Source organism: Pteropus alecto, unplaced genomic scaffold (assembly GCF_000325575.1).
Source record: "Pteropus alecto unplaced genomic scaffold, ASM32557v1 scaffold22, whole genome shotgun sequence".
Classification (NCBI taxonomy): Eukaryota; Metazoa; Chordata; class Mammalia; order Chiroptera; family Pteropodidae; genus Pteropus; species Pteropus alecto.
In genome coordinates, this window is record NW_006434839.1 from 21,639,865 (window position 1) to 21,658,151 (window position 18,287).

Sequence of the window (18,287 nt, forward strand, 5' to 3'; positions counted from 1 at the left end):
TCTACTTTTAATTTATAGGACCAAATCCTCTGATTGTCAAATAATTATTTGCAAATATCAATAATTCTTAAATTTTTGGTTCAGGGACCTAGGATGAAAACTTTGTATACTTGACACAGCAAAAATTATTTAAAATGTCTTTTTGTAAGTCAGCTCATAAACACATGCAACATAAAAATCTGAGAGTTAAATCTGTAATATTCTGGTGAGAGTAACATGGATACTATCATGTTAAAGGCCTTTGGAGGCAAGTTAGCATAGTTTACACGCCATCAGACCTATTTATAGAGCTGACTCCTTCTTGTAATGTGAACTGTAACATTATACTTATTTTAGCCTCTGTATCTCAAATATCAGCCGCTACTAGTTGTGCAGTTCTCCCTTATTTGATATCAGATAGCCCAATGGAGCCTTCTGAGGAACCTAGTCAGATTAACAAAGATAACTTTTTAGAAGTTCCTAATTTATCTGATTCTCTTTCTGAAGATGAAGACATTAAAGCTACCTTCAAACCTGGTTTCTCCCCTCAACCTAGTAGACGAGGTTCTGATTCTTCTGAAGATATGTACTTGGACACTCCATCCTCAGGTACGAGAAGAGTATCATTTGCTGATGCCTTTGGATTCAATCTTGTATCTGTCAAAGAATTTGATTGCTGGGATTTACCGAGTATTTCCACCAATTTTGACTTAAGAAAGGACATTTTCCACACAGAAGAATATGTTTTATCTCCACTATTTGATTTGCCTTCTTCAAAAGAAGATCTTATGCAACAACTTCAAGGACAGAAAGCGATACTGGAGTCAGCCGAGTATCTTCCCAGGTCTACATGTATGAAGGGAATTATTCGAGTTTTAAATATTTCTTTTGAGAAGTTAGTGTATGTGAGAATGTCCTTAGATGACTGGCAGACACATTATGACATTTTAGCAGAATATGTCCCGAATTCATGTGATGGTGAAACTGACCAATTCTCTTTTAAAATTACATTGGTTCCTCCTTATCAGAAAGATGGCAGTAAAGTTGAGTTTTGTATACGTTATGAAACGTCTCTTGGTACATTTTGGTCAAATAATAATGGCACAAATTATATATTGGTTTGTCAAAAGAAAGAACAAGAGCTGAAGCCTATAAAACCTCGGGAAGAAGTTCCTAATAGACAAATAAAAGGCTGCTTAAAGGTAAAATCAAGGTAGGTGAGGATATATCTTATCTTCTTTACTCTTCATAATCTTAAGTCTTTTTATTTTATTTCACGTGCTGTAAGAGATAGCCTTTCTGTTTAAAAATATACTGTTCATTATGCAAATGCTGCGAGGCCTTAACAATCTCAATGCTGTGTTATCTCTCCTCCAAATAGAAGGAAACATATGGTATAATGTAATAGGCAGAAGAGGGAGTTTAATGTGTATATTGTTTGCCTAATAAGATATATATGCTTAAGTTCAAACCATAGACTCTAGACTCTTAACATGTAAAGCTATTTACATGTTATTTTGTCTTTTAAAGTATATTTATTTTCAGCAGTTTTTAAATGTCTTTGCTGTACTTCAGAACATTTCTGATTAACATAAAACTGTGTTTCAATGTACTAGTGCTCAGAAATTTTTAGAATTCCCCAAAAGCTGCAACAAACATTTTAATGACTGATTAAATCATATAGGGATGTTTGGAGTGATACATGTTAAGTTAATTATGAGAGCTATGACTTTAATAATAAACTTTGAGAAAGACATAAGCACATGAGTGATTTATGAATTATACATAAAACTTTATAATATAAATATAACCAAATGTAACATGGAACAAAAAGTAGTATAATTTAGTAAAAGTAAATAGAGCAGAATAAAAAAAAATGACTCAAATAGAAATAAGGATAATTAGCTTTATAGATTAGAGATTTGGGATATGACCCCTCATTAGTAACCATGCTCTCCTGTTAATATGAAAAATTAAAAAAATATATCTGGCATTCAGATCTCTCTATTGTAGAGTTGGCTAATTTCCATGATACAAGGTTAGTAGATAAAACATCCATGAAGACATAGTTCCCTTCTGCTCTGCAGTGCTCCATTAACCATAGGCAAATGTTTGATTACCCTTTGGGTTGTCTGCCCTGTTACTAGACCAAAAGATTCTAGTAACTGCACCAGAAATAATGTAATACGATGAAAAGAGAACTGTTTTAAGAATCAAGAAACCCAGATACTAAATGGAATTAAATAAAAACCTAAGGAATGACATTGAGAAATTTTTAACTTTATGCTTTAATGCCTTTATCTATTATACGGTAATAAATAATAACTACGAATTGTTATTCTAATGCATTGATGAACTAAATATACTATAGGTGGAAGCAATTCAATCATATAACATATTTCTATTTTTATTATCCTTTAAAGTCATTTGAAAGATTGGCTTACTCAACTTTGTAAATTATGCCAACTTTTTCAGTCCCCCAAAAACTTTTCTCAGATTTTAACTTATGTTATTAAGAAAAAATATAATCATAATCTCTACATATACTAAAATAATAATTTAGATATTTATTCAATTACTCAGCAACATAGTATATATATAGACAAAATAGGTTCAACACTATTTAACAAAGTAATTTATATGCATAAGCATACATATATTAAATAGTTTACAAATGAGATCTTCACAAATATCTGTTAAACATGCCACAAGTTGCTCTATATGTTAGAGGAAAGCAAAATTTAGAAAAGGCAAAACTTTATTATCAAAGAACACATACAAGAAGCAGTGTTTAACTCAGGATTTTTCTTCAAGTGAAAGATCCAGTTTTAGAATTACAAGCAATACATGCTGAACTATGGTACATATAGGAGATCTCTTGATAGATGAAAGTTTACTTGATATCAGAACAAAGTGGACAACTGATAGGCCTAATATACTCCAGTCATATTATTGGAACTTCTATTCTAAGATATGTGTGTACGTGTGTGTATATATATATATATATATATATACTTCTTCTGTGTGTGTGTGTATGTGTGTATGTGTGTGTGTATGTATGTATACTCCATAGACACAGTTGTGCTCAGAACAGTTATCATTGGACTCATAGCAGACACCATTCAGGTTTCAGTATTGCTTTGGGGAAACACCTGAGAAGAACTAAACCACAAAACAGTCTAAAGTACTCTAAAGTTTCCTAATGAGTTATAAAAATGGAAAGAATCTCTCTCCTTTAAAACCACAAATACATTTTCTACATTTCTGTAAGTTAAAAATGACCAACATAATTCAAACCACATTTTGCAAAAAGCATTTGCCTCTGGAGGAGGCCTTTTGTGCTAAGTTTCAGTCAAACATGAATTTTTATATCTGATTTATATACCACTCAAAATTCAGTGTATAAAGGAAATCCTGACAGATCCTTAGAACAGCATGTGCCATAATATAATATTTATACAGCTTTTCCATGATATAATTTATATGTAATGGGTTTTCAAATAGTCCCAAAACTCACAAAAGAGAACATTATCAAACTTCTAAATGAATATTGCAGTTGGATTTCATTGCGAAGAAGTTGGTTAGGGAAAAATAACATACCTTATTAGTGTTATTTTACAAAGTATGTACTTTGCTAAAATAAAAATGAACTAATACTTATAAAAAATTATAGCTTCTGAAATTATCCTCCTCTCTCTAAAGAGTTACAGAATCTAAATGTGCCTTTTTTGAGCATTTCTATACTTTCTGTGTAGCTTAACTTGAAGGTCACTTCTTTCAGAAGATCAAAGTAGAAGAGAAAAATATGTGAATTTTTGCTTCATACATGCAAGTAGATAAATGATAGTATATGTCTGAGTTAAAATGAAAATAAAATTGTCTGAATGTAGAAAGTAACATCTAACTTGAATTCTTCTTACTACCAAAGTTAATTTGCTTTCAGGGTCTTAGAGATTTTATCTTCTGAAAGTGTCAATAATCCTTTCTAATAAGTACTGAATGTGCTGTGAGAATACGTTTAGTAAGGTAGGATTTCAGTTATGCCAATCACCCTAGGCACTATATTTTTTCTCTGGAGATTTTTTTCAGGTCAGAGATTGCAAATCTCTCATTGATGTGACTGTCTATTTTCTTTGATGCTTGTTAGTCTATCCACTTTGGACAAAAAGAAATATTTAAAGGAAAGGAAAGCAGAATAGGTAACTCATAATTGTGTAACTGAGAGTGACTCAGAGATATTTAATTGCACCAATAAGGCATGCATCATGAGATATGTGGTAAGTGTCACCACTTTTATGGTATTGGCTTATGTGATAGCAAACTAAGCAGCTTTCTGATCTACAGCCTATGGGATTTATTTCAAAAGAAATGACAATGATATAATTTACATTAAATGTGCACATAAATAAGCTAAAGTAGCATGCACAATCTCAAAGTTAAAATTGTGGGCTTCAGAGTTAAACATGTCTGGATTTTAGTCCAAGCTTTAGATTTTAGTCCACACATGCTAGCTGTGTGGCCTTAAGCAAGTTAAACTTTGTTTCTTCATCTGTTAATTGAGAACAATAATAGTACTATCTTATGGGGGTTGTTTGAGATTTATGTGGGATAATATATATAAACTTTTGATACAATTTCTGACACATAGCAAGTTATCAGTAAATGTTAACTGTTCTAAAAAGACAAAGCTAAATCTAGCTTTAAGTGAATCTGGAAAACCCTTGAAAAGCTCAACCTTCTCCAAATTTCCTATCTTATTTACTTTCAAGGTTCCTAAATTTTCAGCTTTGAAGACACATTTCTTTGTCTTTTTTCAGGATTTTAATAAATAAGCAAAACTAATTGAATGTAAATTTTCTGAGATGTGTGTCACCTTGCATCTAGACCATCTTAAAGTTGGAAGAGATCTTAATGACTATTAAAATTTCCATATTTAAGAGATGAAAAGATGGGAGACCAGATCAGAAAGGATAAAAAGGCATTAATTTTGCTGTTTAACAGAAAGGTGCTTTAATCCCAGTAGATATATACTTAATAGCTATGTGGCCTTGAATGTATTACTTTATTTCTCAAAGCTTCAGTTTATTCATGTGTGAAAGGGGTAATGATGCCTGATGTTGTGATGATTAAAGTAAAATAAGATTGTATTTTTAAAGTTTTCAGTACAATGTTAAGCATCTATAGTCATTAAACAACAACTATAATCACCATCATCTTCATTATCAAATCTTGTTCAGCTAATTTTCTGATTCTTGGACTTGTATTTCTTCTCAGACATCAAGGTCATTCTTGTTCAGGTTCCAAAACTCATTTCACAAGTGTTTATAAAGGGTCTGTGTGTCAGGTACTATGTTGTGAGGCACAAATATCCAACTGAGAAACATGGCTGGAAACATGACCCTGTGAAGATGAGGAGGCCCCAAGTTTTTAAAAAGGCACCACAGGGGGTGAGATTGGGTAGGGGAGAGAGAGAGCATCAAAATTAAGCTCATATTCTTTGGGTATATAATGGAAACCATGGATTAAAAAATGAAATAAGAACCATTTACATTATATTTTGTGTTTTCTTGAATATATGATCTATAACTGATCTTGTATATTGGGTAGAGGCGTTAGCTTTTCAGCTTCTCCCCCATCCCCCAGCAACTGCCAAATGTACATTCCTAACCATTGGATACACAGAGTAATTTCATCTGGTTTTGTATTTTATTAAGTGAAACCAATTTATTATTTTAAAAAATGGAATTATATAGATATTGCATGGTATTTATAACTTGGTCAGGTAATGAAAATAAATTTCTGAAAGATTTTAATGACAAAAGAGAAAATGGATCAGTGGTCAATTTTTATACCTGAGAAACAGTACTAGGTACATTTAAGAATGGGAGCAAAGTACTTTCTAAGACATGATTTTAAGATTGTAGACTGTTTATCTTTCAGTGTGGTGAAATCATTAAAATGAGGCCAATAAAAGCATTAGAAAATGAGGCTTAAGATATGTTCAAGTCAGAACCATTGGATTGTGAGACTTCCTTAATTTACACTTACAATATAATCTGGGAGCCTGGAAATAGTGCAAAGAGGTGAAAATAGCCCCACGAGGCCTTTAGGATTTAACGTCTTCAATAGCTAAATTGTTTTGAGTTCACACTAATTGTGGAAACTAGGTCTGTATAAGGGAGGGACCTCTGGCAAGGCCACATGGAAATATAAAACACAGCTGCATAGAACTCGTCAGGAAGACTATTTGGAAGCTGCCAACTGGTTGACAGCAAGGAGCCAGAGAGCCAATAGTTCCCTTGGAGATCTACCAAGACTTCATGGCTTCCTAGTTTTGTGAAAATCCATGCCATTAGGCTTAGACTTTCCCTAGAGTAGTCTTGAACTTTTTCTGAGAGAGGAAAGAAAAGGTCTCATCATTCAGGGTTTCTCTCAAGTTCTAGCTGAAAAGAATCACTATGGATGTCATGCCTCACATGAATCATCTGGGATCTCTCTGAGCCTAACTTCCCACTTGAAGCCCATCTGCAGCCTGTAAAAAATGCAGCACGGCTCAAGAACTCTGAGTTTATAAACCTCCAGGCAAAAAAAAAAAAAAATGATCGTGAAGTTGTACATAGTTTTCCATCTTCTTCCAATTGTGCTAACTGTGACTCTTGTCCCTGTTTAAAGTTTTTACACCAACACTCTAACAGGAATAATAATGTAAGAAAAGTGACCTCATGTCGCACACCTGAGGTGAGCCTATTTTGCCCTGTGCCCTGTCAGACTTAAAAGATCTTCTCTACTCTGACACCTCACTTTGAAACTGTGCCTAAATATATAGATAGAGATAGATAAATTAGTTATTAGAGATAGAGATAGAGATGATAGAGATAGCAATAGAGATAGATATATAAACATATATGTGTGTATCATCTGTTTATATGTGTATGCACACAGACACATATAACAGACACACATATTTAAATTTCCCTTTTTTAAATGCAGACACCTCTAGGATGTCAAGGGCTATCTCTATCTTACACCCAATTAAGGTCGGTTTCACTAATGGGCTTTGACTTTGTATTGAGACAATGGCAATGGATAATTTTAGAGCAGAGAGTTCTATGAGATTTGAGGCAGGTTTGAGTACACAGTTGCAGTAAGGGCTCTGTACAAGTGTGAGGACTCTGAGAGTCTGGAGTGTGTGTGTGTGTGTGTGTGTGTGTATGTGTGTGTGTGTGTGTGTATTTGGGGGGACAGGGGATTGAAAAAGCAATGAAGCATAATGGAAACAGCACAGGCTTTTCAGTAGGGCAGATTTGGGCTTTCATTCTAACAAATTACTAACTATGTAAACTTGGATAAATTATATTTTGTATCATTATTCAAGCGTAAAATAGGGATAGTAATTTCTACTTGCCAGAGTTGCTAGAAAAAATACATTAGCTAACATATGTAAGCATCTACCCCAGTTGCTAATACTTTGTAGATGGCATAGGTGATAAATTCCACATTTTAAATAAAATCTTGTGTGTGGTGAATCCTATGCCCAAGATTAATGGGGGGATGCTTTCTTTCTTCAATATCGTTTCTGCTGCCAGGACCCAGACTAACACAAATAGTTTCAAAATTGCTTATGTTATGGGTTCAGTAAACTTTTGATCACTAACCAGGGAAACTAACTAGTAGTCATGGCATTGCTTCTACAGGAAAAAAATATATTTCCAAATTCTAGCAACTTCAGAACATCACCTGTTTATAAGTTGAACATAGGTGCTTTTTAAAAATGAACAACATTGTTTTTCGTAAGGTAGTTCTTAAGATGGTTCTTTTGGACTAAATGACTGAGTTGACTACACATGATTTCACCTTGTCATCCCTGTATGTCTATGAATAAAAGATAAAATTGAATTTTATATAATTCTTTTTCTCCAAAAAATATATACCATTGCATTTTGGTCATCCCTTTTTTTTAAACATTCTTTACCCCATCACTATATAAAAAAAGAAAAAGCTCCTCAGAACATATCTCTCATATCTTTTCACATTTTTATTCTGCTTCTCTAATGATTTTACTTGGTAACTGGCATGGTATTGTTATTACCTATTCTATAAATAATAACTGGTTTTGAAATCTTAATCATACTGGCCGGCGATTTAAGGGTTTTATGATAAATAGAAATAGATTGCTAAATTTAACTGCTCTACTACATTGTTTAGTGAGAGAGACTAATAGTACATTAAACAAATCTGTTTCAGGGAATTTTACTATTCCATCCCCCTCAAGTTACTCTGCAAATGGTCTATCTGTGTTGTACATCAGTGCTATTAAAATCAAAACTAGAAATGGAATTCTAACATTGTAAACAATAGTTGTCCTATGTGCAGTTGTGGAGACTTTTTTACTGTTTTTCATTTTTAATTTTTATTGTGGTGACATTAGTTAATGAAATTCAATGTTTCAGGTGTACAATTTAACAGTATATATATATATATATATAGCATTGTGTGTTCACCATCCATAGTTAGACTTGTTTCTGCCACCACATATTTGATCCCTTTTACCCCATCTACATCCCTCCTCCTCCCTCCCCCCACACTCTGGTAACCGCTAGTCTATTGTCAACGTCCATGAGTCTCTGTTTGCCCTGTTCGTTTATTGCTTTTAGGTCTATAACCCACATGTAAGTGATATCATGTGATTTTCAACCTTTTCTGTCTGGCTTATTTTGCTTAGCATGATTATCTCAAGGTCCATCTATCATGTCGCAAATGACAGTATTTCATCTCTTTTTATGGCTGAGTAATATCTCATTGTATATATGTACCACAGCTTCTTTAGCCAATCATCTATTGTAGGACACGTCAGTTGCTTTCATGTCCTGGACACTGTGAATATTGCCACTAGGAACATCAGTGTGCAAATATCTTTTGAATATGAGTTTTCAAGTCTTTAGAGTAAATACCCAGTAGAGGGTTTGCTGGATCATATGGTAGATCAATTCTTAGTTTTTTGAGGAACCTCCACACTGTTTTCCATAGTGGCTGTACCAATTTGCAGTGCAGGGAAAAGAATCTGTTCAGGTCCTCTGTCCATTTTTTGATTGGATTTTTTTTTTTTAGTGACCAAAGCAATTTATTTATTTATTTTTACATTCAAATTTCAGTGTCCATAAAGTTTTATTAGAATACAGCTATGCTCGTTTACATATTATTCATGACTACTTTCATGCTACAATGACAAATTTGTCTTTGTGGTAAAGACTGTATGTCCCACAAAGTCTAAAATTTTACCACCTGGTTTATTGCAGCAAAAGTGTGCTAATCCCTGTACTATGGGATAAAGTCTAAATCCCTTACTAAATAAAAGGAGACCTTTTAACATCTAGCCCATGCTTACATACCCAGCCTAATCTCCACTCCACTACCTGTGTTTGAAACCCAGAAGACCTGCTTAAAGTTACACTATCTCTTGTTTTCAAGTGTTTATATATGGTGTTCCCTTTTCCCAAAGCCTCTTTCCACTCTTCCTCAAATTCTTGACAAAATTCTACCTGCAGTGTATGAGGGTTTCTTTTTCTCCGCATCCTCTCCAACATTTGTTATTACTTGCCCTGTTGATAACAGCTATTCTAACAGGTGTGAGATAGCATCTCATGGTGGTTTTGATTTGCATTTTTCTAATAGCTAGCGATGTTGAGCATCTTTTCATATATCTGTTGGCCATTTGTCTTCTAGGAAGAAGAGTCTGTTCAGGTTCTCTGTTCATTTTTTGATTGGATTGTTTTGTTGTTGTTGTTGTTGTTATTGAGTTCTATGAGTGTTTTGTATATTTTGGATATTAGGCCTTTATTGGATGCGTTGCTTGCAAATATATTGCCATTCAAATGGTTGTCTCCTTACCATGTAGATAGTTTCTTTTGCTGTGTAGAAGCTTTTTAATTTGAGATAGTCCCATTCATTTATTTTAGCTTTTACTTCCCTTGCTTTTGAGGTCAAATTCATAAAATCCTCTTTATGTCCAAAGTCCACAAGTTTAGTTCTTATGTTTTCTTCTATGCATTTTATTGTTTCAGGTCTTGTATTCAGGTCCTTAATCCATTTTGAGTTAAGTTTGGTGTGTGGTAATAGACAACAGTCTAGTTTCATTCTTTTGCAGGTGCTTTCTAGTTTTCCCAGCACCATTTATTGAAGAGGCTTTCCTTTCTCCACTGTACGTGTCTGGCTTTTTTGTCAAAAATTATTTGGCCATATAAATATGGGTTTCCTTCTGGACTCTTGATTCTGTTCCACTGGTCCGCATGTCTGTTTTTCTGCCAATACCATGCTGTTTTGATTATTGTCACTTTGAATTTAGGAAGAGTGATGCCCCCAGCCTCGTATTTTTTTTTTTGTCAGGATGGCTTTGGAAATTTGGGGTCTTTTGTGCTTCCATACAAATATGATTTTTAAATTCTATTTCTTTAAAAAATAATCATGGAATTTTTATGGGTATTGCATTAAATCTGTATAATGCAGTTGTGGATTTGAATTTTATTTACTTTTTTTGAAATTTGCAGTAGTCAAAAAGATCAAAATAGCCCCTGATTCATATGTGTAAAGCATGCCAACTAGTATATGCTTTTCCTAATTATGTAAAACAAATTTTATAGCCCATTTAACACTAATGGTATGCTGATTTGTTGAACAGAATTAAGCCAAAATAGAAACCTGACCTAATGACTCTAAATCTATAGAAAAACTTTGTGTGAGTGTGTGTGTGTGTGTGTGTGTGTGTGTATGTGTGTGTGTGTCAGTAATTCTAACTAATAGTTACTTGTTTGGTTAATGAATATGTGCAGAGGACTGATAATGTAAATCCAGTTGATCATTTATTTAGCAAATTTAACATAGAAAGCAGTATAAGTAATACTGCCCATCCACATTCAAATGAAACTTAATGCATTGATTTCTTGTGGAAAAAATACACACACATCTACGTATGATCTTTAACCTTGTCTTCTGTGTGTGCAAGTGTGTGCGTGTGTGTAATAAATATAATAAAGGCATTCTTCAGTTAGTTCACTTTTTCCTAGTATTTTATGTTTTCTACACTGGTGATATTCAAAACTAACTTGACTAACCAAGTTAACTTTTTAGATAATGCCATTTATGTAAATATACAAGGCATTTGTTTATAAATCTCATACAACTTATACAGTTCAATAGGACCCCTACTCCTATTGTTGATTTATCCATATTATGGGACTTGCCTTTACTCTTTCATTTCTTTGTTATACTTCCTTTAAATTATCAGTATTCTGGCAATATTTTTCCATGGAGTAGCTATTCCTAGAGTACAAAAAATCTTGCCCTAAACAAAATGGTTTGTTTTTCATGTTTGCATCTAATGAAATTTATTTATAGACAAAGAAATTAATTTAGCAAAAGACTTAATGTTCATGAGATATTTTTTCCCTAGAAGAAAGAGGATTTTTGCCATATGATCTTCTATATCTGTTTACTCAGAATGTTTACAATGTCGGCATTTACAAAATGTTGGCCTTTTTGTGAACTTTTAGATAACTTGTATGTATGTGTGTTATCGTCCCAAGTGGACTGCAAGTTCCTTGAGGTCAGGAATAGTATATTAGTCTAAACATCATTCCCCACAGAGACCTACACAGGGTTTTGCACATAAAAAGCTTTGAAAAAAACATTAAAGGCACTGGTTTGATAAGGCCTGGTAAAATACAAAAGTAACTTCCAAATAATTAAAGAATGAATCATACTTATTATAGTTTTAATAATGAGTGTTTTTATTGTTTTCACTGTCTTTAAAAATCAGATGCCTTCTGGTATATCTCCATCTGTATATTCAGGTGTCAAGTTAATTCTTTTAATAACCAAAACAAAGCATTTCTTCTCCAATATTAAATATTTTTCCTTTATTTTATATTTTGTTTAAAGTCATAGTCATCATTCCTGTTATCCAAAGAAGAAAATTCAACATGATAACTGATTTTTCTTTTACCAATTCCTATTAATTTTATACCCATATTCTATTCTTTGGCTATAGAAGAAATGGTTGTTCATTCGATAAAAAATAAAAATTATTTTGAAAATTAAGGGTGGAATAGAATATACAAAGATCATATTTACATGTTATAAGAACAGATAAAAGAGAAATCTATCTTTGCAGTAACCATATATTTGTTGTCTAAGTTGACTCAGAATAATATATAGAATGGAATACATTAACCACATAACATCCTGTAGACAGTCTAAATTTAAAAGTTCCTTTCAGTTATCAAGGTATCAATGAAGGATCAAATTGAGAGATAATATAGTCTACTAGAGAATACTCTTATTATTGTCTTTTCTCTTTTCCTATGTCTTCAGACGATCTGATTTGTTGAGTCACTACAATTTTACATTTCAGTAATGTCAGGAAATCTTAACATCTCATATAAAAGAAATATATTCATTGGTCAGCCTTTGACAACCTTTATACTATGGGACCAGAGCCAGGAAAATCCAACTGGATGAGTACTAAAAGACCAAAGACAAATACTGCATGTCTACTGATCAGAACTGAGTCATTCATTTTTTCTTCTTGCCAGGACCAGGACCAAGGCCAGGACCACGGTCAACATTCCTGTTAGTGCTGCTCATGTGGTGCTTACAGATTTTGACACCACTGGATCTGGTGTTGACTGTTGTCCTGTGCTTTCTTTACCTTACTGACTTCCCTTGACCTGAATTTTACCAGATTCCTCCTGTGTACCTAAACACTGTTAACTTATATACCACTGACATCTCTGCCTTCAGATTTCAGTCTTGGTTTTCCCTTACATGAAACCAAACAACAACAAAAAAAAATAAAGGAGAGCAATGCAATGCATCTAAATTTTTAAACTTAAAACCTACGAAAAAGTAGTGTGATCAATCTGCTACAATCTATTGAATACCATTAAAAAAACTTTTTAAATTTTTATATAATTTTAAATTTAAAGAAAATAGGAAGGATATGAAGATGTCCCATATTTCTGTATGCAAATGTTTTAATATTATATAACAGAGAGGTTCAGTCGCATTGATTCTTTTGTAGGCAAAAGCTTTTCCTTTTGAAAACTACAGGCAATGGTAACTTTATAGTTTGCAGCTAATTGCCTATTTTGCAGAATATAAATATATTTCACATATTTTATGAAAATAGTAACAAATTCAAATAGAAATAACACTAACATTAGACATATTATAATATTTTTAAAACTTTTAAAATTATTTTTATGACAATAAGAATTGGGAAACAAACATATATATTAGAAATTAGCAGAGTAATTATATATTTTATATGGTAAAAATAATAATAACTCTATAATGATACATCAATTAATTCTTATATTACCACCTTCAACTAATGTTTCATAGTTTTCATTAAGATTTTTACTATATCTTTCCTAATATCCTAAACAAATTTACTGTAATGTATGGCATTTGCAAGTAGTTATATTTCACTTTTTTCAGACAATTTTCAAAGAAATTAGCTGAAAATTAAAATTTAATTATTTACATTCTTTTTTTAAATTAACTTTCAATATGTGAATGGGTATGGGTTCCCACTGGAAATGTTATTTGCGAGACTGAATTAAATATTTTCTGGGGAAGGCTTAGCTGTTGGCTAAGCAATCTGAAAGATTTTTATTATTATTATTATTTGTATGGTAGAATATACTTGTCTGTGATGAATTGTAACCTCTGAGGAATTAATTTTTTGGAAATCATTTTCAAAATTATATTGGCATGATTGTAAGGGTCAATTGTGTGTTTCTCCAATTTCTGTGGGATTCCTTGGCCATTTATGGTAATTTTGGATCAAATTTCTTTTATTCTCCTAATTTTGTATCTAAGAATCTATACCATTTTTTAAAACTTGCCTGCAAAACCAGGTGAGACTTTTATCTCATGTATGGACTATAGCCTATTGACAACTTTAATTTTATATTTTATAATTTTAATAAGTCAGTTTGGTCTCTTTTATTGAGAAATGTCTAATCATATAAACTTTAAGAATGTATGTATGCTTTAAATCTCTTATTATTATTTCTTAAGTTATATAAAATTATCTATCATTTGATCTCTTTTATACATTGTAGTAAGCAAAGCTAGTCTCATTTCACATAAAAAAGTTAGGCAAAATGAGTATATTTGATCAAGTGCAGGAAATATATTAGAAGAGAAACTGGCTTTGTGATTTAAGGTCTCTCATTCTCTGTGGCTCTGAACCATAGTGCCTCAATAAGCCTATTATTCATTAAGAAATTATTGAGTTCTTATTTTATTTAAAACTCTTTTAGGTCATTTCTATCTTCAAGCATTAATTTGGTTAAAGGATAATAATTATACACATGAGAAGTTAGCAATCAACACAGTATATGCCAAATGGAATGACATTCTCAGAAGAGGTGATCATAGGCCGCCTAGAATGTAAAAAACTGTGAGACTCAAACTTAAAAAACAAAGTTGGAAAAGAATTATAGTCAAGGACAAAGTGATATTTTAGTTATATTAATTCATAAAGAGTATGCAGGGTAAATTAGCATGAGAAAAAGTATGAAGTAGGTTGCTAACTGTAAAAAGTGAAATTGAATGTAATACAAAAAGTTGTGTATAATTTTCCTAATATTTTTCTCTCTAGATGTTGTTCATTAATTATGTAAAATTAAAGATGTGCATTACCTTGAAAAACTGCTTATGACATTTATGAATATCACCATACTTATGACTGTGTTTTGGGTGTGTCATGGATTAAATAATCTTTTCTATGTTTGTAACCATTTTTTACTTACTGTCTCTAGAATGTTTAAAACACAGGTTTTATCATTTTCTCATTATCAGCTTTAATTATTGAATTTTGCTATAGGTAATCTTTAACATAAATGAGTAGATATGAATAATTATGCCACAACTTTTTATATATTTCTATACCAGTTTCATGGGTGATTCATTTTACTACTTTCATCATGCTTAAAAGAATTTATTTTTGTAATGTTTTGATTCCAACTCTTTCTTCAAAATCTAAGGTTTATATTTTAACTTAGTGAAAATATTAGCCCAGGTATTTGAATCTTTATCCTCTTGGATCAATACATGGAAATTATACTAGTATGTTTTCTTCTATAATACCGATAACCTCGTGATTGAGAGGATATGAGTTTTGGTTAACATGAAATAAAATTCATGAAATATCAATGATAAAGCTCTTACCATGCTCTTTAGCTGGTGCATTGATAGGGAGTAAAAAAAAAATCAGTGATTGAAAAATGAATATAGAATCTGTACATTCAAAAAATATTTATTGAACACATACTATGTGCCTGGTACTGTTCTAAGCACAGGATATACATCAGCAAAGAAATGACAGTCCCTGTTCTGATGTAGCTTATATTCTAATGAAGGAAACACTAATAAGTAATAAACACAAAGAATAAGTAAATTATGTAAGAAGATGATACATGCAATTGAGAATATAAAATGCAGAACAGCATAAGATGAATAAGGACTAAAGATTTCACTTCATTGAGAAGGTGACAATTGATCAGAGACTTGAAGAAAGTCAGTCATGAAGAAATCTGGGAGACGAGAGTTCCATGCTGAATGAAGCAAACAGTGCAAATACACTAAACAAGTTCAAGTGATGAAACTTCCCTTATGTTTGCATTGGACTCTTTTACTCCTTAGGTGTCCTATAGAGTCTCATAGGACTAGTCACTACCCACAGGGTCTCTGAGAAAAAAGGGGGAGTGTAGGAAAAGCATAGAGGAAAACATGTAATTATCATGTTGTTGTTGATATTATATCTTTGAAGGTCCCTTTCTCCACTCTCTGGCTGCTTTCTGGATGCCAAGATCCCACTAACCTATATTTTAGGCTCATCTTTTCCACTGAAGGTTCAGTTGCAATTTTGTTTTAGTGAAAGTAGAGTTGTGTTTTAGTTAATCTAATCAAAGATGAAATGTCACATTTGAGTCATTTTAAAAAGCACTAAATATTGTTTCTATCATTATTTTTATTTTTAAAAGTTTTGATTATTCTGAATATAGACTACTAGTATTATACATGCCCATGTATAATATGTTTATATAAATTGATACTATGAGAAGAAAACCTTTTTCCATAAAATCAACACCAGGTACATATAAATCAAGTAATCCATTGTAAAGTGATGATTCTGAAAGATAGCAAGTGTACTCTTGCAAGTGCCTTCATTTATTAACAAATCAGGAAAAAAAAAACTCCACAATATATGTGCTCATGGTATTTTTATATGAAACACTCTCCTACATACGATAACTCTAAACAGTATAGAACTATCAATACTGTCCACAAACCTACATTTGAACCATTAAATTGCACATTCTACCTTTTTTCAATAACTGTCACCACATCTTTGTTATTTTACCTAAAGATAAAGATATTTTTACCTCTAATTGTTTCTTTTATGGGATTAGTGTCCTTGACGATATACTTTATGGTGCTTGCACTTACAGTAATTGTTTGGGCAATTTGTCACATAATACATCTGGACAACGTTTTACTAGCACAGGTCTAAATCTTCACAAAAAATGATTACTTTTATAATGAGCTATATAGTTGTTACGTGTAAATGATGATGATGTCTCTTATCTCAAACAACACTAGGTTTCCTTTCAGTTAAAAAATAATAATAAATTTAATATCACAGAAGCATAGACATGTAATCCCTATGATGAGTGAAAATTAATTGTTTTATAGTATAAAAGTAGCAAAAGTACAATCTGTATAAAATTTATATTGATGCTAGCCTGTTTGCTTAGTGTACCCTTTCCTCTCTGCCACCCCATTGAAATCTTGATAACAGAGTATTTTTATTGAAGGACTTAATTTCACACTAACATGCCTTTATGTAGTAAAAGCCAGTGTAGAATAGTAGTGTAACCAATGTTTCTCAAACTTGGCAGCAAATATGAAAGAGAAAATAAGGTATCCAACCCAGATTTCACTACAAAGACTCTAATTGGTCTGGGGCAGATCCCAGAGTGAGTGAGTGTGAGTGTGTGTGTGTGTGTGTACACCAAAAGGTAGGTATTTTTGAAAGCTTTCAAGGTGATTTAGATGTACACAGAGGCTGAAAATGACTGGTATAAACAAGACATAAACATAGTGTTCTGAGTTATAATTATTTTTGAAATTGAAAGTAATCTAGTCTCAATATCCACCAAAAAATAATACTAAATAAAGAAAAATTAGTGAATCTAAATAAAATAACACTTTTGCAAATATGGCTCGAGAGATTTTTAGGCAATAATAGCAACATTAAGGACTGTGCGATACTGAGATACAAAAGGTAAGCTTTATAAATGAAGCATTTATTAAAGATCCTTTGCCCCATATTGACTTGAGGAAGAGGAAAAGAGCACATTAAATAGCACGGTAAAGTTAATTGCCATTTAGAATTAAGTAAATCTTTAAAAAGTATTAATTTTTCTTTTTGGATAATGTATATTTTATGATTCAGAAAATAAAACTTTTTAAAATGGGTTGCAGTCATATTACAGAATCTGGCCTTCAACCACTCCGATCTCTCTTTATAAGCCCATGTATTTGCACAATTGCTATTGCCTTCCTCAAGTTTGAGTTAGCACTCTTATTATTTTCTTCTATAGGACACAATGATCTCCAATCATGAAAAGCACAATTGTGATTTTAAACTAATTGTTTGTGTTTACCCTTCTTCAGACTGTAAACTTTATGAAGACACAGTTTGTTTAATCTTGGCTTGTGTGATGGTTTAACTTCTAGCATAACACTTAATACATATTAAACATTTGTTGAACAAATACACATTGAATTTTATTCAACATTATTCTGAATTAGTATAATGCCCAGTAGAGGGACTTAGTCTTTTCAAACTCATTGAGAGTAGTGTTCTTCAGAGTGTTGACTATACAGTCTTGCACTGCCTTGTTAAAAGTGTGGTAAAGATTCTCACCATCAACAGTGTACCTGCATCTCAACAGTATTTGGCTCTTGCACCTGATTCCTTCAGGAATCTCAGTCAGTGGTCCAACTTCTTCAGTCACCTGCTCCTTGCTTTTCGGTTCATATCTGGTTCTCAACTTGTCCTTCCCAAGAGCCATATTGCTCTTGTACTAATCTCCAACCACAGTCTATCTTAGTGAGTCCTTCTCACTTTTATCTTCTTAAGGTTTCCTGATGATGAACTTTGCTCTATTTAATCAGGAATCTAAAAGGCTTAATCCATGAGAGCTATCTTGGCACTGTTGAGCTCCTTCCTGCCT

The 18,287-nt window shown here is 32.3% G+C and overlaps 1 protein-coding gene across 1 annotated transcript in view; it reads left to right on the plus strand.

Annotated features, from left to right (window-relative positions):
* Window positions 1-379: 379 nt before the first annotated feature.
* PPP1R3A (protein phosphatase 1 regulatory subunit 3A) overlaps window positions 380-18,287 on the plus strand; it is a 50,758-nt gene continuing 32,850 nt past the window's right edge. The window contains exon 1 of the mRNA XM_006910613.2: window positions 380-1,192. Coding sequence (XP_006910675.1) covers window positions 405-1,192 — 788 coding nt within the window. The 5' untranslated portion in view covers window positions 380-404. The remainder of the gene's footprint in view (window positions 1,193-18,287) is intronic.